The sequence below is a fragment of the Vidua chalybeata genome, chromosome 10, assembly GCF_026979565.1.
Source record: "Vidua chalybeata isolate OUT-0048 chromosome 10, bVidCha1 merged haplotype, whole genome shotgun sequence".
Lineage (NCBI taxonomy): Eukaryota > Metazoa > Chordata > Aves > Passeriformes > Viduidae > Vidua > Vidua chalybeata.
In genome coordinates this window covers 19390127-19411824 of record NC_071539.1, presented here as the reverse complement: position 1 = coordinate 19411824, position 21698 = coordinate 19390127, and the positions used below count along the sequence as shown (strand labels likewise).

General features: G+C 44.8%; 1 protein-coding gene across 7 annotated transcripts in view; it reads left to right on the top strand.

The window, feature by feature from the left end:
* INPP5D (inositol polyphosphate-5-phosphatase D) overlaps nt 1-20141 on the top strand; it is a 61902-nt gene extending 41761 nt beyond the window's left edge. For 6 of the 7 annotated variants that reach the window (XM_053952066.1, XM_053952068.1, XM_053952067.1 and 3 more), the window contains 23 exons: nt 1481-1568; nt 2292-2372; nt 2545-2616; nt 2890-3013; nt 4036-4142; nt 4672-4774; nt 5808-6004; nt 6743-6860; nt 7340-7436; nt 8490-8628; nt 9296-9404; nt 9560-9648; nt 9887-9968; nt 11123-11212; nt 11375-11488; nt 12611-12693; nt 13705-13792; nt 14531-14680; nt 15406-15499; nt 15732-15839; nt 16314-16583; nt 17770-18346; nt 19098-20141. In XM_053952066.1, the coding sequence (XP_053808041.1) occupies nt 1481-1568; nt 2292-2372; nt 2545-2616; nt 2890-3013; nt 4036-4142; nt 4672-4774; nt 5808-6004; nt 6743-6860; nt 7340-7436; nt 8490-8628; nt 9296-9404; nt 9560-9648; nt 9887-9968; nt 11123-11212; nt 11375-11488; nt 12611-12693; nt 13705-13792; nt 14531-14680; nt 15406-15499; nt 15732-15839; nt 16314-16583; nt 17770-18346; nt 19098-19100 (2983 nt within the window). In that variant the 3' untranslated portion in view covers nt 19101-20141. Of the gene's footprint in view, nt 1-1480; nt 1569-2291; nt 2373-2544; nt 2617-2889; nt 3014-4035; nt 4143-4671; nt 4775-5807; nt 6005-6742; nt 6861-7339; nt 7437-8489; nt 8629-9295; nt 9405-9559; nt 9649-9886; nt 9969-11122; nt 11213-11374; nt 11489-12610; nt 12694-13704; nt 13793-14530; nt 14681-15405; nt 15500-15731; nt 15840-16313; nt 16584-17769; nt 18374-19097 lie in introns of those variants that run through there. The other variant, XM_053952065.1, reaches the window with a different exon arrangement.
* The last annotated feature ends 1557 nt before the right edge of the window (nt 20142-21698 follow it).

Below are 21698 nucleotides of genomic sequence, written 5' to 3'. Positions count from 1 at the left end.
AAAGGTACTTATACTGTCAAGAGAAGAAAACAAGTTACAAATGTAATTAAAACCACCCTGTGGTTTTAGTGGGCTTGAACGCCCACAGGAGCTGTTCCTCCTCCTCCTCACACACAGCCTACATGTTGCACTGTGAACAGAGGGCAGTTTTCCCATGTGAAATCACTCCTGAGTTGCTTCAAACAGCTGCTGCTGTGTTTTCAAGAGATGCCCTGCACATCACAGTAAATATCCTTCCACTCTTCTCAAACTAAACTTCTCCCAATGTTCCTGCAACTGCTTGCAGCCTCCTGGGGTCTGACTCCATGGCTGCAGAAATCAATGGGACTCTTGGGTTTGGGGCCAAAACTGTTTGCAGTGACACTGGCCCTAGGTGATCCAGAGATGAACAATGGCATTGGAGAAATAAAATTAGCTGAACCAGATTCCTACATGTGCCTTGTACTCCTGTGTGTGCCACGGCAAGTCTTTCAGACTGAAATGTCAAACATGAATGTTTAATTTAGGCAATTAGTCATCCTTGGTTCAGCATCTAGAGAAATATCTTCAGGCAGGCATGCTTTTGCTTTGAAGCACTTTCCCTTAAAAAGATGGAATAAAATCCAGTCCATTCAGACTTAGGAAAGTGAGGGAAATCATTAATATCCACAGTTGACTAGACACAGTGCAAGCATCCTAGTGCTGCTCACCACCATCACCTTCCTTTTGACCTGTGCTCCCTGGCTGCTCTTTCCTGGATAAGTCTTGTCATTATCAGCATGCAGCTTCTGTGCCAAATTCACATAGCAGTGTTTCAACAAATGAGCATCCTGTGGAATCTCATTGGGAAGCGCTGGAGGAATGTCATTGTTACCTGTAAATGGTTCTGCTCAGGAGATCAAGGGCTGCCTCTTCCACCCCCTTGCTGCGCCTGCCCCCTCGTTGTCATGTGAGATGAAATATCTGTGAATTGGTTTCCTCTTCATACTGAGTCCCCAGCATTGCCCTCAGCAACCATAGCAGCTGCACAGGTCCTGTACAGAACTGAGCTGCTCCCACAGCTGCAGCATTCAGAGGCACCAGACTGAGCTGGGCTCTGAGGCATTTGAGTGCACTTGGATCTATGAGTTGGCATAGTTGGGTTGATGCTGCTTGTACACCATATCTTCAGGTTTTGCCCAGACTGGGATACCTTTCTGGGGCGATTTAGGAAGTTAGAATCTCCAAAGCAAAACCCAAGGAGCAGCCATGTTCCAGCTTTGCAAGGCAAAGTCAGCTGCATGACTCACACTGCCCTGCTGACCATATCAACAAGCAGCTGGGATTTGCTCCCATCACGCATCCCACAGCTCAGAGGGCACATGATGAGGGCAGGCCCAGTGTGGATATGTGCCCGTTGTGAACATGTGCCTGTCATCTTGTCTGTGAGGCTTTGTCCAAGTGTGAACAGAGCCAGGGAGCCGGCCACAGCCTTAGACTTGTGCCGTGTCTGTGTTCCCAGTGAGGCCTCGAGGACTCTCCCATCTCTGGAGTCCATCCAGAAGGTGTTTGAGCAGCAGCTGCATCCCGGTACCCACCAGCGCTCCCAGGTAAGGGGGCTGGGCGGTGGGAAGAGCAGGACAGATGTGTGGGTGGCTGTCAGTGGGGGCAGGGATGGCTCTGGTGTGCAGCCATGGCCAGTGGGGTGCAGGTGGGCACACACAACATCTATTCTCTTTAGCCTCATTCTGCTGCAGTGCAGAGGGCACAAAGTGAGTTCTGTCCCGCAGTTTCACTTATTCCATAGTCCTCTCCACCTGCTCCCCCTTCCTGTCCTAGAGGAAAATGCCACCAACTGCCTGAGGACTCCTACCTCCCCATCCTCCCTCAGAATGTGGGCTGGCACTGCACACTTCTTTTTCCATAAACCTCACTCCAGGATGTTTCACTGCCACATCCTTCCTTTTCCCAAGCCCACTTAAGTCCCCATGACTTTCCTCTCCCTGCCAGAAAACCAAAAGTCCAGGACTTCTGGATTCTGCTGAGCCCCAGGCCTGGTCATGTGAGCTTGCCCCCAGCAGCAAGCAGACTCCCATGCACGGCCTGCTGCCTTGACCCTATGGAACAGGTTTGCAGATTTGTCCTTCCAGCCTCCCACACTTCTGCATGTTCTGTGTTCTTGTGGTGCCTGCTGTAGATCAGAGTGGCAAAGGTACAAGTGCTGCTCCTTGGCCTGTGAGAGATATTCCTGGGACTGCACTCCAGGCTGTGCTTTGTGGGCTTGGTAATCACCCATCTCCCTCTCTCTTTTTGTTCCTGTGCTGCGGTTTCAGATGCTTGGTGAAGCGAATCCAGTCAATATTGTATTGAAACTCAACCAGCTGATTTCTTTGCTGTCTTCTATTGAAGAAAAGGTACAGTTTTCAAGCTATTTTATATCATCTTCTTGTCCTCCTTTGCCTCTAATTTGTTTCTTGTTCATCATCAGTGCAGTGCTCTGCCACAGTAAGATTTCTTTGTTCTGATTTCATTACTCTCAGTGTAGTGCAGAATCACCAAGCAATAAATGACATAATTATTTTACAGGTGAAAACACTGTTGATTGAAGGTCCTGATTCAACACACCGGCGCTCCCTTATCCCCCCTGTCACTTTTGAGGTAAATTTACTCCTTTAATGATGCTGATCATAATGTGGAAGGACAGTAATGCAGATTTATGTCAGTATCTCAGCTCCTGGGAAGTTTGCTCTGCTGCCACAGAGATAACAGCTATTCCTGGGTGCTGTTTGGCACCATGAAAATGCCTAAGAGATGTCTGGTGAGACTGGCATAATGATATGCATCCAGGAATTAAGGGAAGTGCTGCATTTGTAATACATGTGACTGAAGTGTAGAAGGTCCCTCATGGAAAACCTCTCTGTATTCCACTAGGTGAAAACTGACTCCCTAGGAATTTTCTCAAAAATCCAACTCAAAGTGGATGTGGAAATGGGAAAACTGATTATCAAGAGATCTAAGGATGGTCCAGAAGACAAATTTTATACCCACAAGAAAAGTAAGATGTCAGCTTAATGTCACAAATGCTGAACTAGGCTCTGGGAATTCTGCTAGGTCCTGGGTGCTGCATGAGCACCAGTCAGCAAGACACAGACATCTCTGTAGTAGGATAACCAGCTTTCACAGATTGTTTTAGACCCAATCTCCAGGTCTAAATGAAGACACTGGAATCAGCACTGCAAGGGACCAGGTTTTGGTAGAAGATTCCCGATAGAGCTGATTGCAATAGAACCATTTTTCTTCTGAAAAGCAATGCCACTTGAAAAAAAGAACATGCTGACTTCTGTGATGATTTTTGATGGTAAAAAGCTATTTTGAGTGTCTGGTAAAGAGCCATCCCAGACACTCAGTTTCAGTAACATTTTTCAGTGAATTTCCCTTGATTTTTTTGTATGTAGATCAGTATCTCTCATCATGAGCAACGCCTGTTTGGACTGTGATTGCCTGATTCCAACAACTTCCCTTTTTTCTGTTTTCCTTCTGAACAGGCAGCTCACTGAAGTTGAGACAAAGAGATCTGTGAGAGAGTAGATTATACCCTTGGGCTCTCTCCCGCTAGAAAATCAACCTGTTGCTGGCAGTAATTGAAAAGATGAGCTTTCATGCATGGCTTTCTCCACCTGGTGTTCATAATAATTAGCTGCTATTTTAGATGGAAGGAATCACCTTTACCACCAAATGAGGTCTTACATCCTCTTTCACAGATGGGGAAGGAACACATGTAGGCTGGCTCGGGATACAGGGGGGTTGCCTGCACAAAGTTAAGGCTTCATTTCACAGTGCCAGGCTTGGGATGGAAAAGAGCTCCAAGCAGAAGAGTTCTGGGGGGTCCTCTTCACTTGGAATCCAAATCTGTTCCTATTGGGAAGAGGATTAAACAACTTTAAAATGCAGGTCTGCAAGGCAAACTGACAGGCAGAAAAGACCATGTAAATCCCAAGCCTTTGAGCAGAGTTCTGTTTGTTTCGGTGGGACCCTTACTTCAGTGAGTGCAGCTTGTGACACCCAGCCTGTGTTCAGTCTTGCAGCTTATCAAGTCCCAGAAGCTTCCAAACAAGCTGGTTATTGTTCTGGAAACAGAAAAAGAAAAAACACAGCGGAAGGAATATATTTTTTCTGATTCCAAGGTATGTACATGGTGTTTCTTTCCTGCCAGCCTGGAGCAGGTGCCCAGGTGGAAGTGGAACATGGGGCATTCCTTGGTAGAAATTCCTTGGTAGAAAAGTAGAACTGTTGAAGGACAGTAGTTGTCTTTGTAAAAAATAATTTTCTCCTTTGTTCTGGAAACATCCAGAAAATGAGCAAGTATACTGTCTAAAGGGAGAGATACTGGACTGCTGCCACTGAGGCAGGAGGACAGAACAAGCACCGAGGAGAAGCAAGGAGTCAAGATGGCCACTGTGAAAAGGTTCTTACAGACAAAGAGGGAATAAAAGATTTTTTTTCTGACCAGCTCAGCATTTGTTAAAGCAATGCACAAGCTAAATGCCTAAAAAAGCACCACAGGAAAGGCAGCCTCTTGGAAGGTTTCAGAATAGTGCAGAGCTAATCTGCCCTTCAAGTGTGCTGGGAATTTCCTGGTTCAGCAGGTTTTTCAAGAGGTCATGTCAGAGGAGTTAAGTATCTCATTAATTTTCTTTGCTCTTCCCTATCTAGAAGAGAGAAGGGTTCTGCCAGCTTTTACAGCAGATGAAGAATAAACACTCAGAGCAACCAGAGCCTGATATGATCACCATCTTCATTGGCACCTGGAATATGGGTATGGGCTCCCTTCTGCCATGGGCACTCCTTCAAACACTGCCTAAAGGTGTGCTCAGCTGGCATGACAAGCTCCAGACTCTCTGTTGGGTTCTGAAGGATTGCTCAAGTGACAGGGAACTGTGGCTGACACAAAGCTGGTGCACCAGTGCACATCATCATCCACCTTGCAGAAAGGACAGGAGCAATTCCACAAACTGTGTAGGTACACAGTTTGTGGTGATTGGGAGTGGGGCTATGCCAAGCCTCATCCCCAATGGGCACAGCTGTGAGAAGCAGGTGAGCAGCACTGACAGCAATGAGCCAAGGAGTGCCCAGGTGCACTGACCAACCACCAAAGGGAACAGAGGGCACACAGGTGCCATGCATGAACATGAGGTGATAAAAGGCTGGGCTAAAGAACAAGAAGGGCAGATGCAGCCTTCTGAAGTGCTGTGATGTTACTCCGTATAGGTTGAAGATTTCCAAAAATGTATGGTGATAGTCTGTATATCATGGCCATCTCAACTGCCACATATGCTGTGAGGTGTGCTGCGACAAAACTGCACATCAGCTGCTCTCATTTAACTAGGGACAGTTCATGTCCAGCCTCAGAAGACAGCTGAGTGCCTGTGGTACTTATAGAAGGGGACAAGGTGTGGCTGAGGACAGTTAAATATAGGTTATTTTTCTCCCTTTTGGGACAGAAGCCTGGTTCAGCTGCTGTGAGCTGAGCTGTCTGTGTTTGGCCATCCTTCAGGAATAAGGTCAAGGCAATGGTAGGCCAGGAGGAGTACAGCTCTCTGCCTTTACTTCTGGCTAGCCTTGGCCTTGGAAAACTGATCAACAGGAGGAAGGTGGTCAAAGCAGAATCACTTCTTTCTCAGTGACCCAGGTGGGGGTAACAGCATTGTCATCTTAGAATAGTGTGCCCTGGGTGATACAAAAGTGATATGAGATACGAAGCCCATAATTTCTGTCCCCGTGTGTTATCTTCATCCTGGTTTTGACAAACATGCTCTAACTTCCTTTGGTGTTTGATGTATTAATAAAAGGTGCAGCCCCAGCCCCAAAGAAAATCACCTCCTGGTTCCTCTCCAAGGGGCAGGGGAGGACTCGTGATGACACTGCTGACTACATCCCTCATGACATCTATGTGATTGGCACCCAGGAGGATCCCCAGGGGGAGAAGGAATGGCTGGAGACCCTAAGGCAATCTCTGCAGGAAATCACCAGTATCAGCTTCAAAGTGGTGAGGGGTTATTCTAGCTATTGCATGGAACTCAGGAGATGAGGGTGTACATGATGTACAAATAAAAGAGATGGGAATAAGTGAGATTTTGCCTGTACCTCCTCCCTTTATTTTCATTGCATTTGGGTGAAGGAGAATGAACTGACTATGTCTGTGGGCTCCACAAGATGCCCCCCTGGAGCTGGCTAGATGGGCCTGTTGCTATGGACAGTGACCCCTCTGGCCAAAGCAGGGACCCTGCCAGCCTAGGAGCAAGGGGAGATGTTGAGCACTCAGGTCGAGTGCTGGTGTTATTTTGACTTTCAAAAAGGAGAAGCCTGTTAAATTTCCTGAGCCAGTTGGAGCCTAGATCTCATCCTAGGCTATTGCACTTTCAAAGTAGGATGTAACAGTACACAAGCAGAGTCATAAGAGAAACTTGAACCTTATTAACACCAGGTTTGGACATTCCTGGGTTTCAGTGATGTCAAGAAACAAATCTAAGCATATCTGGAAAGCTAACTCTCATGGTGATTGGGAAACTATTTTGTTCAAGCAAGATAATCCAAAGATTAACTAGAAAAGAGGACTAGAAAATAGCAAGGTTGCAGCATTGATTAAAATTATTAGAAATATATCCTGAGCACAGGAAGAAAATTTCTGTAGCAGTGCTATCGAAGGAGTCAAGAATGCTGCAGCCACAGTGCAGCTCGGCAAGTATTTGCAGAAATATAACCTCTACCCTTCCCATTCCTGCAGATAGCCATCCATACCCTCTGGAACATCAGGATCGTTGTCCTGGCCAAGCCAGAACATGAGAACCGCATCAGTCACATCTGCACAGCCAATGTGAAGACAGGCATTGCAAACACGCTGGGTGAGGCACGGGCAGGGCCTGCCCAGGCAGCTGCGATCTGCTCAGCCCACAAGGAACAGCTCTTCTTCTACAACACTCCTTGGGCAACATTTATGTGACACTCCTAAAGTTATATCCCACTAGTACTGGTTGTGTTTTACCCTGTAAGAGAGGAAATCTATTTGGGTGTATACTTAGCACACACACACATATATACATTTATATTCCCAGCAAACACTTTTGACTGGCTATTGGATTGCTTTTTCTTGGGTTTCACAAGGAAGTTGCACTGATGTCCCTTCAACTAATTTTTCAGCACCCTTAAAAATTTCTTCTGACAATCTGTGCTGTATGCACTAATTTTTTTCTGTGTTGATTAAGTCAGTTTCTCTTCTCCATCCTCCACTTTACTTCACGTGTGCTAGGTGCTTTATTATCTTTGCTAGACTCAGCCTGGAGGTGGATTAATTTTTTGTCATTTTTTGCTTCCCTTTTACCAGGTAATAAAGGAGCAGTGGGGGTGTCATTCATGTTTAATGGAACCTCCTTTGGGTTTGTTAACAGCCATTTGACTTCAGGAAGTGAAAAGAAACACAGGTAAGATACATCCACCCCTCTCAAAAATGGCTGTTGAGCCAGGGTGAAATTCTCTGGGCCATATTTGGAAGGACAGCCCACCAGATAGAAACAAACATGTTTTCCTGACCATAAAAAAATTTGTTTACTGTCCCCTGGGAAGGCATTTAAACAAGGGACTTCTGCTATGTGGCCATATCACTTGGGTGCAGGGCAAATGGATAGCGAAATTATTTCAGTGCCAAGCATAAAAGTCTCGCACAACACTTGCATGACCTGTCATGAAAACCCACTGCATGAGGAAAACAGTTCCATGATCTACAATGTTTTGGAGAAATGTAGGAAGGCTTTTCCCATCCCAAAATAATGTGCTGAAGGGGACTGTCTTCCTTCTCAATGTAGGCAGTGCTGTGAGCCCTAGGACACAGCTGAGAAAGATCCCTCAGGAATACAAGGAGGGAGGTGTAGAACAGGAATATCCCCGCGGTGACTAATTCTCTATACCCAGCTGTGAAATAAGTGTTTGTGGATTAGGCAGGTTCTGGTCAGCATAGGACTGGAAGGCAAAGATCCTGACACCACTGGGAAATCAGTGCCCACACTGGGAGGAGCTGGAGCAGTTGGAAGGAGTGGTTTTGAAAGTGAACTGGACTTGAAATGAAGAGTTTGGCCTTGTCATCTTTCCCAGTCCAGGAAACAGACGGTGTGGGATTTCTGCACAGGGTCTTTGCTACTGATAAAGTTAACTTCTACTGAAGGATTCCTCAGGGCCTGGAAAAGCTGCCAAAATCTAGTTATGTGTTTGCTGCTGAAATGTGAAGGAAACAATCTAATGCTGGGTTTCTAGGACATGTAGCTCAGAAAAGCACAGCCCCAGAAGGCAGAAGTGGCTTCAGGAGCACATTCCCTGGGCCTGTCTGCTGGGGTGGCAAGTTCTCAGTTTCTGATCTGCTCCTCTGTAGCTCTGAGTTGGATTAGCTCCATCCTGGTAAAGCTGCAGCCTCTGCCATCCCAGGCATTTGGAAATTACACGGCAATTTAGGATGTCAGGCAGATGTTTTCTTGTCTTGACAGACGCAACCAGAACTACACGAACATCCTGCGCTTCCTGACTCTGGGAGATAAGAAACTGAGTCCATTTAACATCACTCATCGCTTTACTCATCTTTTCTGGTTGGGAGACTTGAACTACCGTGTGGAACAGCCCCCGACGGTGCGGGACGCTGCAGGAAGCCCTGCAGGGACAGCACGCTCTATTGCTATAGGAGTGCTCTCTTCTTCCAATCTAGGGCAACATGGCAAAAAGAGGGGAGACAGAAGGGATCCCCAGGGCATGAGTATGGCCCCAGTTGAAGGAGAGTAAGGAAATCCCCTTTGCCCTCTCCAAGGATTAATGGACCCAGGAATGCCATCTGGCACACTTTGCTGCTTCAGGCAACCTCGGTTCCCCAAACCTCCCAACTTTTCTTTCCCACTGTGAACAAGCATCTGTCCCTGAATGGTTCAATCAGAGATTGCCTTTCTGCTCTGGTTGGTGAGCTTGGAATGGCTCAAAGAGGCCTTCAGGAACAGGAAAGCCCTCATAAATACTGGATAGGTTTCAGTATGTGGGAGAAAACACCAAGCTCGGTGTCAATGTGCATGTGGTTGTGTGTGTGTTCTTGTGTAGGGGATGTGTGGGCATTTCAATACCTGTTTTAAAAGACAAATATTCAGCCACACAAAAAAAACTGGGGCTTTTCAGTGAAGGGAAGGACAGGGAAGTGGCAGGGCCTACAGCTCTGTCAAACAGTTCAGGAGCACTCACCAGTTAACCTGTGAAGGGAGTATTTATAAGAAGTTTTGCATCATCTGCAGCTCTGCTGTTTCCCTGTTGGCAGGAAGCAGAGAATATTATCCAGAAGATCAGGCAGCAGCAGTATCCGGAGCTGCTGGCTTTCGACCAGCTTCTCCTCGAGAGAAGAGACCAAAAGGTGTTCCTGCAGTTCGGTGAGATCCTGTACTGGCTGGCAGGTTCCTCTGCTACATCCACCAGTGTTATCTGCCAGCCCCAGCATGGGGCAGGGTGTAGAGGGCAGTGGCTCTGTTGCCCAGGTGAGGGTTCCCAATGGCCAAGCTGTAACCGAGCTCTTTCCCTGTTTTAGAGGAAGAGGAGATTACTTTTGCTCCAACCTACCGCTTTGAGAGAGGCACGCGGGAGAAGTATGTTTACACCAAGCAAAAAGCTACAGGGGTAGGTTAAAACTGATTTCCCTTCAGAGGTATATAGCAGAGCTGTGACAGCAACTCCTGCAGAACAAAGTGACCTAAACCAATCTCTCTGTTTTCTGCCCTTGTAGTGTTTTGAAAGGAGTCAATACAAACAAAAAGACTTGACACAAATATATGGTGCTTGGGTGAATGAATTTCCTGTTCTTTTGTGAACTGGCCCTTTCCATTCTTCTTGACATTACTTCTCCTTTGGTTTGCAGATGAAGTACAATTTGCCATCCTGGTGTGATCGAGTGCTCTGGAAATCCTACCCCATGGTGCACGTTGTGTGTCAGTCCTATGGTGGGTGGAGAACAGATTGTCAATAGCAAGGCAACCAGTCTGAAACGGAAATGATTCAGAACAGAGTCTGTAGGATCTCCCTGCACTGCCAGGCACTCAGCATAGAGGGACCTGATGTTAAACGAGGCAGAAGGGAGCCAAACTCTCTCTGCCTGTAACCTTACAGGGCTGGGAATTCATTCTGTTATTCTTTTATATGCAGAACACCACCTGGACAGTTGCAGCTGTCCAACTTTAGACCATGCTGTAGGATCACTTTACACCAGTTATTTCTTGGCAGCAACCACCACTTTTCCTGTGCAGTCACTACCAGGAACTCCTGACAGTGAGCACCAGCAGGACAGACCCTGCGTGCACAGTCCAGTTGGCAGAGACTGAAGCTGCAAACACATCTCTTGTATCAAATCATATTCCAGAAGAACTGTGTAGTACCAAGAGCCTGTTCCCATTCCTGCTGAGAAGCATCACTAAAGTGCAGTGCAGGGAAGAGAAAAAGCCCACAAAACCTGTTTAATAAAATACTCAAATACCAGTTCCTGAAATGTCATCAACTATATGTAGGACTGAGCATCTGAGTATGCTGTTAATGGTTTCCTATGGGTGGACTGGGAGCAGGGCTGTGAAAGTTTCTCAGGGATAAAGCAGGCTGATCTGATCACAAAGCCCATGATGCTGAGGTGTGGGGTTGAATAGGACTCTCTGGAATGACTGGGTTTGCTGGAACTCAGTGTGTGTTTAGATCCAATCAGGCCTTGCTCACCCACTGTTAACTTTGAGCCAGGAGTTGCTTTGTAGCACTGAAGCAGCACCAGTGTATTCTTGTGTGATCTCCTGACATTAGTGCTATAATTAGCTGTGTGTGTTGCAGAGGTAACCAGGAAGCCTGTAAGGGCTTTTTCTACTGCAGGAATCTAACATTGACAGTCATCTACAAAACAATACAGTAAAATGGTGTCCCTTAATCAAATCTTTCTGTATTCTGACAGAAGAGTTACATTCATGTGTACTGACATGAGTTTATGTAGAGGAACACTTTTGACTAGAGACAGTTACCAGAGAGACTGTTATGTTTTCTGGAAAATTACAGAATAATATTTCTTTGACAGTGATCTCCCTGGAGCAGGGCAGTAACCATCCTCCCTTTCTCCTGGCAGGCTGCACCACTGACATCATGACAAGTGACCACAGTCCTGTGTTTGCCACCTTTGAAGTGGGAGTCACCTCACAGTTTGTTTCCAAGAACGGTCAGTCAGGTTGGGTGCATGTGTGCCATCTTCACCTTGGATACAGAATCCATTGCTTTGTATATGCTGAGAGAAAAAGCCAGTTCTTTAAGAGTCCACTCAAAAATGCCCTCTCTTTATCTCCTACTGAAAGTGACATTACTTTCCCTTCCTCTTTCCTAGACTCCAAATACACAGATTCCCAAGGGGAGATAGAGTTCCTGCACTGCTACGCTACTCTGAAGACCAAGTCCCAGACCAAGTTCTACATTGAGTTTCATTCTAGCTGCTTAGAAAGTATGGGTTTGCCCATCTTTTTTTCTATGAAAGTTTTCTGCATGTTTGGATTAGTTCTTCTTCTTCTTGCTTTGCTATAAAAAAATAGCTATGTGGCTCATTTGTTCCAGTGCAAAAAAAGGGATGTCCTAAAGATTGGCTGTAGTTTTCAAGACATTCTATACTATCAGCAATACAATGCAAACCCCACACCCAAGGTAGCTGTAATCCATGCTTAGACATGTAGCCTTCCAAACAGTTTTGCCACCTTGTTTGTCAATCTGATAATTCCTCTCTTGATGGGAAACATATATTATTCTTGCTTATCACACAGAAAATGCCTACGTAGTAAAGACATGATTAAATTTCTAATTGTGCCTGCTACAAATGATCACGTGATTTCAAAATAAAACATCTGCATTATCCTAGCAAAAATAATTTAAAATAATTAAATTAACCTGGTTTAACAAAAAATAAGTCTGAGGCTCAACTAAAAGGGAAATGAATGCTAGTAATGTGACTTTGTAAGTGGGACTGTGTACCCCACAGTACTGCAGATTTTACTGCCTGTGCCCATGCTGTGGGGCTGAGTCTCAGCTGTTTATGTAACACAAGCCTACGTGCCCTTGCTGTGGGTTTTTTAAAGCAATCTCCCATCACAGAACTGCTCTTGTAAGTGGGACAGCAAGCCTTTGGTGGATGCTTCATCACATTATCGCATGTCAGAGCGCTGTGTCAAAGACAGTTCCATAAAAGATTATTTTTTGGCTGTATCAAAATTTGCATAAATTTCTATGGAAACAGTGTATTACGAATCTTAAATTAGAATTTCAAAAGTATGCTATCTTGAGTGGCGTAGGAAGAGCTGTCATGTTCTTATCCTCCAGTCCATGTATGCACTGATCTCCTCAGTGCCAAGTTTAACTGCAAAATGAAACCATTTAACAATGCTCTAGCAAAACCACTTGCAAATTTACTGTGTAAAAATTCATCCAAAGCTCAGACTTTAAGCTTCTTAATATTTTTAAAATTTGCATCCAAGTAGGAGAATAGTTGTAGGCTTTTGGAGACATAGTGAAGAGGATCTGTAGCCCAGTTCTTGATGTCTCTCTCCTGGTAAACTTCTTTCTTGTCCCTTTGCAGGCTTTGTAAAGAGCCAGGAAGGAGAAAATGAGGATGGAAATGAAGGGGAGCTTGTGGTAAAGTTCGTTGAGGCACTTCCAAAGGTAAACTGGGACTTATCTCCATATTCATATGGAAGAGAAGCTTCTGCTTTCATCCCATAAGCAACATTAGGTCTTTTACTTTAATAAATACTACTTTCAGGAACACTGTTGTGGTCTTGTTTACACTTAAAGGGACTGTAAGAAGGCAGCATAGGCTTAGGCTAAACAGAGTATGTTGTAAGCAGGAAAGGACTTCCATGTCAGTGTACTTACATGTCTATCAAGAATTTTGCTGGTGTGATTATGCCATTCAGGACCATGACTTTTTTCTCACCTTTTTAGAGAACATAATGCTGGTTTGAGCAGGCCCATTTTTTTTTTTCGTTTTAAATGGAAAATAAAACTTCTAAAACATCTTAGAGAGTAACTCTGCCCTGGAGTTTCTTTGCCTGGTTAGATAAAACTTGGTATATTTTAGAAAAGTTGATTAAGTATTTTTTACCTGTGTTAAAAAGAACATCAGTGTCCAGAAGTCGTATTCTGAGTGTCAGTGTCAGACACAAGCCCTGTCCTTGAGATCAGAGCTGTTCTTCATTTCTTGGCATGGTGGGAGTTGAAAGAACTACAGGAGCTCCTGGATTTGGAGCAAATGTGCATGTCAATACCTTTATAAATAGCCCAGAAGTGCTGACTTTGGAAGAGTGCCTTACACTGAGAAACTGGGGAAAGACTCTACAATAAGTGATTGCAACAACAGCCAGACAGATTTTTGGGAACAGACTGTAATCAGAGTCCAGATGACTTCCTCCTCAGGTGATTTTCAGTCCTGGACTACAGGAGAAAACTGCAGCTCATCCCATGAGTGTCAGATTTGCAGCATTCTATTTGCTGTGCTGGGACTCAGAGTGCTGCCTTCTACCCCAGATATTATCAGAGGCTGATCCTGGAGGTGACATCATATCCTCATGGGTTTATCCAGCAGGGTTTTCCTCATTTGGGACTGAGTCCCAGGGAGAAGTGTGCTCCTGTCAACCATGTGTTGTATTGACCCACCTTAACTTGTCTTTGCAGCTGACTCCAATTATTTCAGACCCAGAATACCTACTGGATCAACATATCCTGATCAGCATTAAGTCGTCAGACAGTGATGAATCTTATGGTAAGTGCTTAGCTCTAAAGTTCTGGATGAGTCAAAATCTACTTAGATTTTTCCAAACTACTGAAAGAGTGGGAGAGAACAAAAGTAACTCCTATAGACTGAACATCTATGATTTAGAACTCAACATACACAGAAATATACATTCACTGTGGTCAATATTTTGTGAAGTAATTATGATTAGAGGAATATGAACGCAAAGCAACAACCTGTTTGAGCTTTACCAGCTCTGAAAGAGCAGTGGTTTAAAAAGAAAGTCCTTTACAGGAACTAAATCAGGAGTCAGCATGTTTAAATGCATTTATTCAGAACATACAAATCCTGTTTCACTTGCACTTACTTGAGGCATTTCTCCTGGCTACAGAAAAGTATTTGGCTGTGCTTGTGGCTCCCAGATTGTCAGTAGCCAGAGAATGCAGTCCTTGTCCACAGAAGGCTCTTTGCCTAAATCCCATTAACAGCAATAGCAGCCATAGGCTCATGTTTTCCTTACCAGGAGTGGAAGCTCAGAACCCTGAAATTACCCACAGGTAACTTTGATGCCCAAATCCTTGACACATACATGAAGTGAAATAAATGCCCCTAATTTCGTAAGGAGCGACATGATGCTCCTTACTGTGATCCAAAGCAGATTCTCTCCAGTAATCACATACCTGTCAGTGCATTGGTAGTAGATGGCACAAAATATTTCAGTGCTTAGTTTCTCAGTCCCAGCCTCATTGTCTCCCTGTTGTCTTTTAGGGGAAGGCTGCATTGCCTTGCGAATAGAAGCAACAGAATCCTTAGCTCCTATCCATACTGTGCTGACACACCATGGAGAGAAAACGGGGATCTTCCAAGGTGAAATCAAGTTACAAACATCACAAGGAAAACAGAGAGAGAAACTGTACGGTAAGGAACATCATCATCTCTGCAATGCTCATGCTAAAGAATGCTCACCTCAAAAGATTTCTGATAACTGTCAAGCAATTGAAAATTATCTCTACAGTGCCTATAGTCACAGAGAGTGCTTTTGATGCTGAGTGCAAGGAGGTGTGACTATGGTTAGCTCTCAGGAGCATACCTGTACTCCTTCAGGAAGACACAACGATTGGATTCCGTGGGGTTTATCATCATTCAAGTAAATTCAGCAGACTGAGAGAGCCCCCTATCTGTCACCCGCACTGGTTTTACTGAATGGGGATATCTTCCACTTGTGACATGACACACTCCCATGCCAAGCTCTCCCTACTCCAGTCATCCTGGGGAGCAAAGAGTATGTCAGGCTCTCAATGAGCAGTTCTGTAGCTAGAAGATCACAAACTTTGCTTTTTTTCACCTTGCTATCTTTTGTTCTCATTCAGAGTACAGAAGCAGCCATTTACAATTATTCTCAATGGTAAAATGACTGTATGTGGCTGTATGGTAGGTCATAACCTTTGTACTTCAAGACTCACATTTCTTCTTCTGTCAACAAGACATGACATGTATTAGTGTGTAGTTGAAAACATAACAGCAACAACAGTTTAAAACTGACCATCACTCTGATGGACAAAGAGAGATGCTTTAATGAACATGGGAACACAGAAAACTTGAGCAGACAGACTCGAGATATGTGTGCCCCTTCTTTCCTTCAGATTTTGTCAAGATTGAACGTGATGAAATCACTGGTCAGAAACCAAAGAACATCAGCAATTTAGAGCCTAACAAAGACTGGGATCAGACTAACAGGTAAAGGGCAAGTGGGTAAGTCAGTTCCAGGAAAATGGTTGGCACCATAAATGCAAAATTGGGCTTGCTGGGGAGCAGCATCAACAGGTGTGCTGAGCACTGGGAAGCTGCTTAGTGGCTCTCTGGTCAGGACTAGTCAATGCTCCTGTGCCCAAAGCTTCAAAAGCTGATAATGCATTAGCAAGAGTGGGTCCCTGAACCCTCTTTAAAAAGGCCCTTTTATTTCCAACAGAAAGTCAAAATCTACTCATCTGATGGCCAGAGAGGCAGCAGCCATCGCTCGCTACTGGGGGAGTGCTGTCTCTTCTCCAGACAGCCTGGGAAAGGAGGATGTCTTACGGTAACCTTGCCACCTAAACTGCTTGGCTTTTCCTTTCCAAGAGTCGTAGCATGAGTCTGAGTAAGGCTGTCCTTTCACCTGTTTTCACTGGGGCTTTTCCTTGCAGGCAGCTTCTGGCCGGGCCCAGAAACCCATAACAGCCCCTATATGTGGCTGCAGAAGTTGAGTGCTCTCTGCAGCCTGGAAAGGGAAGCATCTGCTACAGCCACAGGAACTATTTTAGGGATGGGGGAGGTTGTCTTGACCCAGCTGCTTCCTCTCCAGTGACCAAGGGGAGTGAGGCACTAATAGGATTCCCACTTATTCCCTGATTCTGAGGCAACTGTGAAAAAAGAAAAAAAAAAAAAAAAAAGTAGGTAGTATTTCATCTAAGCAGTCAGTGGGCACTAACTTCTTTGTAGCTGGCAGGGAGACAATAAACCTCAAACGTATTTGTGCATGTACCTCCCTAACAATATTTCTTCTCTTGAGCAGCTCCACCCCCACAGACATCAGCAACCCCAACTACCTGGGCATGGCTGCCTTCTCTCAGCAGCCCTCTGCAACCTGCCAGCTTAAGCAGACAGCTTCATCAGAGCAGGCACCTTCCCTCTGGAACTATGAGCAGCAGTCCAAAGAGAACACCTCCCTAATGGGGCAGAGTCAGTCATCCTCCACATCACCTTCCTTGTCACCTCTATCTCCAAAACCATCCCTTCAGCCTACAGCAAACAGAAGCATTTGTAATTGGAGTCAAGAATACCAGTGAGTGTTTGAGTTCTGCACTGAGGCTGGGCTCCTCTCTCCTGTCATTCTGCACAGTCACTGTTTCATTATCTGTTTAGAGAGTTCAAGGTACAGCATATTCTTTACATATTTTATCTGTAGAATTAGAAAGATAAGTGAAGGTCACAAGTGCTGACATCACATTCTCAAAGAAAACTAGTGTAGCAGTTCCTCAGACTTTTGTGAAAGGAAAGCCAAAGATAATGAGATAAACTTACAATTAAATAATGGAATCTTAGAATCATAGAATGGTTTAGATTGGAATGGACCCTAAAGCTTATCTCATTCCACCCCCTGTCATGGGGAGAGACATCTTCCACTATCCCAGAGTGCTTTAAGCCCCTTGCCTTGGACACTTCCAGGGATGGGAGAGCCACAGCTTCCCTGTGCCAGGGCCTCAGCACCCTTCTTCCTAACATCTAACCTAAATCTCTCCTCTTCTATCTTAAAACTTCCCCCTTGTCCTGTCATTATCTGCACTCTCCCTCCTTTGATTAAGTCCCCTTTATGCACTGGAAGGCTCCTTGGAGTCTTCTCCAGACTGAACAACCTGTTGTCTCAGCCTGATATATGAAGGTTTAATTCTGTAGCAAAAGAAGAGAAGGAGAAATTTACCAAGTTGACTGTAATAACAAAGAAGAAAAGGATTCCTTAGGAATACCATGCTGTATTGGTAGCAAGAGGGGATTGACCTAATTGTAAAATGCCACAGTATGATGGGAGTCCTTATTTTAAGCCTCTAGACAACCATTTCCATCCTCTCCACCAGATCTGAAGATTAATATTCAAATTCAGATTGTGTGTGTCACAGAGTCATCAAAGGACCTGGCACAGTTTGGCTCAGTAGTTTATCTGTGTTTAAAAAGAAGCCAAACATCACTTTGACAGGACTGTAACCTAGCAGGGAGTTTACACAATGCTATGCATATCTGTTCTCTGCTGTCATGTTACTAATGATTAAAAAAAGTAAAACACACTTCTGTTCCCTCTGTTAAACACACTTCTGTTCTCTCTCCCCAAGTTTAATTGTTTTCTTGTTGCCCCTTTAGGCAGTCAGTTTAATTTGCTCACACTCATTTACTATTCATGTTCTCTCTAAATCAGTCAGTGACTGTCTTGCTTGCTCTTCACAAGTCTCCTTTTCATCCTACTTCCATGATTGTAGGCTGCCTGATGTGGGGAAATCCACAGCAGAGCCTGTGCTGCAGGAGGAGGGGCAGCAAAGGCCGGAGATGTTCGAGAACCCACTGTATGGCTCCATGGGCTCCAAGGGCAAGGTGGCTCCCAAGAAAGAGCAGGAGTATCCCAAGGCTTTGCGGAAAGAGCAGCCACCACTGCCTGAGCAGAGTTGTCATCTCACAAAGCCACAGGAGCCTGAGTGCAGCAAGACCTCTGGCAAACAGCCATCACCACCTTTCCTGGTGCCCACACAGCGATTCCGGTCCTACACTTCTTCCTGCCAATTGGAAGAAAAGAATACAGGGGAAAAGAGTCAAGGCAAACCAAAGATGACAACCCCATTGGAAAACTCGGCACCGCTCAAAAAACTCGTGAAGCCATCAAGGACTGAAGTCAGCCTGAGCATCCAGGGACAGCAGAACAAGCCACCCCTTCCCTCCAAGAGCCGGGCAGTGCTGGACATGCAGAACTCCAAGGGCCGCGATTATCGGGACAGTTCAGAGCTGCCGCACTCCGGGAAGCACCGAATGGAGGAGGGCCCGGTCAGCAGGACAACTACACCGGTGCGTTACTCGTTACTCGGGGAATGAAGTGGGGTGGGAGTTGTCTTGGGCTGTGATGTCACTGTGATTAGAGTAGTATTGGCTCAGTCACTAAGTTCTCACTCCATGGTTCCTATCCAAGCTTACTGCTGTCCCACAAACCTACAGGGCTTGCAGAGCAAGGGGTGCCAGGGAATATCCTGAAGCAGTATTGCTGCAGAGGATGGCATGTTGTGAAACTATGGCCTTAGCTTTGCAGGAATTTTTATGTTCTTCTGGACTGTTTAAGCCTGGTGGTCCACAAGAGGAATGCAAATAGTCAGTATGTTGCTATGTCTTGTTTTTGGGCACACTGTGCTGTTCCTCAAAGTGGCTGATCCTGGCCTGATAGCACAAATCTGTAGTACTGGAAAATGGATTGACTTTGCTGTAAGTAATAAAAAGATGATTAAAAGCAGTTAGTAGTTAGTGGAAAACACTTAGCAACTTAGTGTGTCCAAAACCATTACTGAACCCTCTACAGAAATAATCAGATATATGCTTTCCTGGGCTGGTGGGCTTATTTGTTGTGGTTTGGTTTAGTTTTGTGTTGGCTTTGGAGTTTTTTTCAAGAGAACATATGAGCTGTATGAGAAGAAATAGGGGAGGCCTTAGTAAGTGCATTTGGGAGAAAAAGCCCACGAGCAGGCTGTAGGATTTTTTTCTTTTCCATCTCCATCAAAACTTGTAGAATTGACAATATACAAGCTGATGTCTTCTCTTGTCTCTACAGTGAACACGACACAACAGCTGGTGGTACCCTAGGAGGAATCCTGATGGGAAGAATGACAGAGACTACTGCTTTGTTCACACTGATATCCTCTAGTCTGATTCTAAAAAAGACTGAGGAATTTTATTTTTAAGGGTGCAGCCCTCCTTGTGATTATGAAAATGTTCTAGCTGAGAAGTTTATCCTATGTTGCTCAGACCAAGAGGGGTCAGGACCACAATACCAAATGCAAGTTATTCTTTTGAGTGTCACTTTGGTACTTCCATTGAAGGTGGGTGGCCAAGTACGTGCATTAGTAAATGTTTTGGAAAAGAGGATGGTACGGTACAAGGACTAGGAGATGGAAAGGGTGCATTGTCAAAAAAACCCTTCCTACAAAAGAAAGATTTCTATTTTGTGTTACAGGGATTCCTATTAAAAGAGTGATATGTAAAAGAAAGCATCTTAAAAGCGGTACAGCTCCAAAAGCATGTCCTATCCATGGAGCAAGGAGGTCAGGGAGGGTGGGAAGGAGTCTGAATAGCAGATACTGATGCAGGTCACACTCTCAGTGGAGCCAGCCTTGCCTGGAGCTCGGGGCTGCATCCCTGCACCACCCAGGGGACACAGCAAGTGAGGACCGGCCCGTGGCACTGCGGCTCCTTTGCCTTCAAGCAGGCCCTCTTTGATACCCCAACAGACAGAGGGAAACACCAGAACCACAGGCAGAAATAGGGGAAGAGGAAAGAGCCATGGGAGCCCAGGAGTAAAACTGCCTGTAGGGGCAGATAGCAGCACCCCAGCCTGCCTGGCAGCAAGCACTCTGCTTTGGAGGACACTGGCCAGCTGGTTTTGGAGCATTCTTAATAGACTAATGCTCACCTTACTGTACACTTTTGTTCATTGACTGAGAATGAATAATGTTAACATACTTGTAATTTCTGTTATATTCATGTTAAGTATTAATGCTGTAGTTACTATTAGACTAAGCCTGTTGTGACTTAATCACTGCTACTTGTTTCTATGTTGATTACTTAAAAAATAATAAAATAGTCATCTTTCTGGTCATTCTTTATTGAAAATTCAGAACTGCCTGTCACATGATACAGCTTTAGGTGGGTGTTACACCAGCTTGCTCACTGACAGAAAACACCAAAGGCACCAAGGAGAACAGGGAAGACATGACTGAGAATGCAGAACTGAATACAAGCTGCTACTTATTCTGACATCTCAGAGCCTGAGTTCCTCCTGCCAAACTAGGCACATTTCTCTTCCATCTCTGCTGTTGTCCAGTTAAGTTGGTACAGGCAATATGAACAAAAGACATAAACTGAAGGATATGAATTGTTCAAAAATGTACTGATTTCCCCCAGATGTAATATCTATCCATAACCTTCCAGCATCCTTTATTTTAAGTTCTTAAAATAGCTGGAGTCTTTTTGTACTTATTTCCATGGAGACCCAGCTGTCAAAAATGCTTGAAGTTCCCAGCTACAGGATGTTATGCTGCAGAACACAGTAAGTTTTAAACCCCCCATTTCCTGCCTGCACCTGTTGCACCTAACACCAGCTTCCTTGTCCTCTCAGTGTACAACCACCACAGGGCATCTTTAAGCCTTTTCCTAAGATGTTGTGGGCGACACATTTTCTTCCTAATAAAGGTATGATCTTACGGAAAATTGCTCAAGGGAAGAGGAAAAACAGAAGGAAAACCAAATTAAAGTGAGTTACTCACTCCAAAATAGCAAGGGGATAATTCTGATGTTAGAAATAATGTTGCTTAAGCCTGTAATCTACTGGGACCAAGCACCCTTTTTCTGTACAGCTTAAAACTAACCATTTAGTCACTGTCCTCCCACTTGTTTTTAAAATGAAAGGTTTGCTAAAATTTTACAATGTTTTTCTGTTGTCCTTGTGATAATACAATAATAGTCCATGTGATTGAAGGGACGTATTCCCCAGAAATTAATTGATTCACCCCCAGACCAAGCTCCTTATTTTTATAACATTGCAAAGGCTCAGATATTTATGTGTGAATAAACTGTGGGTGTCAGTATAACTGACCAAGGTGACGCAGGACAGTTCCCAGAGACTTCCTAACCAGTATCAGCAGATGGACTGGTAATAGACAATACCCAGATATTTCATTTTTATTTCCATAATCTCTTCCTGAGAGAAATTGACACTTTCCCCTGTGGGACATTTGCCAATAAGACTCTGTCCCTGCTGTCATTTGTGATGTTCCTTGCTGATAACACAGATCAAAGGTGCAGCCAGTGGGCTGGGCTTGGGGAAGTGAGCGGTGCTGCAAAGCCTCTCGATCATCAGCTACATCAGCTTCATCTGTGTGGTGCTCATGTTGTTGAGGCTGAAGTATCTAGTGACGAGGTCAATGGCTTTGCCTGTTCTCTCTGCCCAGCTGGCACTGTCTCACATGCTGGTCACACCTGCCACCAAAGGGCTGCTGCAGTCCCCAGGGCATTTCTGAAAGGCCTACGGAAGTATTCGTTATGCAAGTGCTACAAAATAATCCAAATACTCCTTTCAATGTAGGAAAGGTGTTAGCTGCAGAGGTACGAGATGTTCTTTCTAAATATATATGTAAGCAAACATCAAGTTATTACT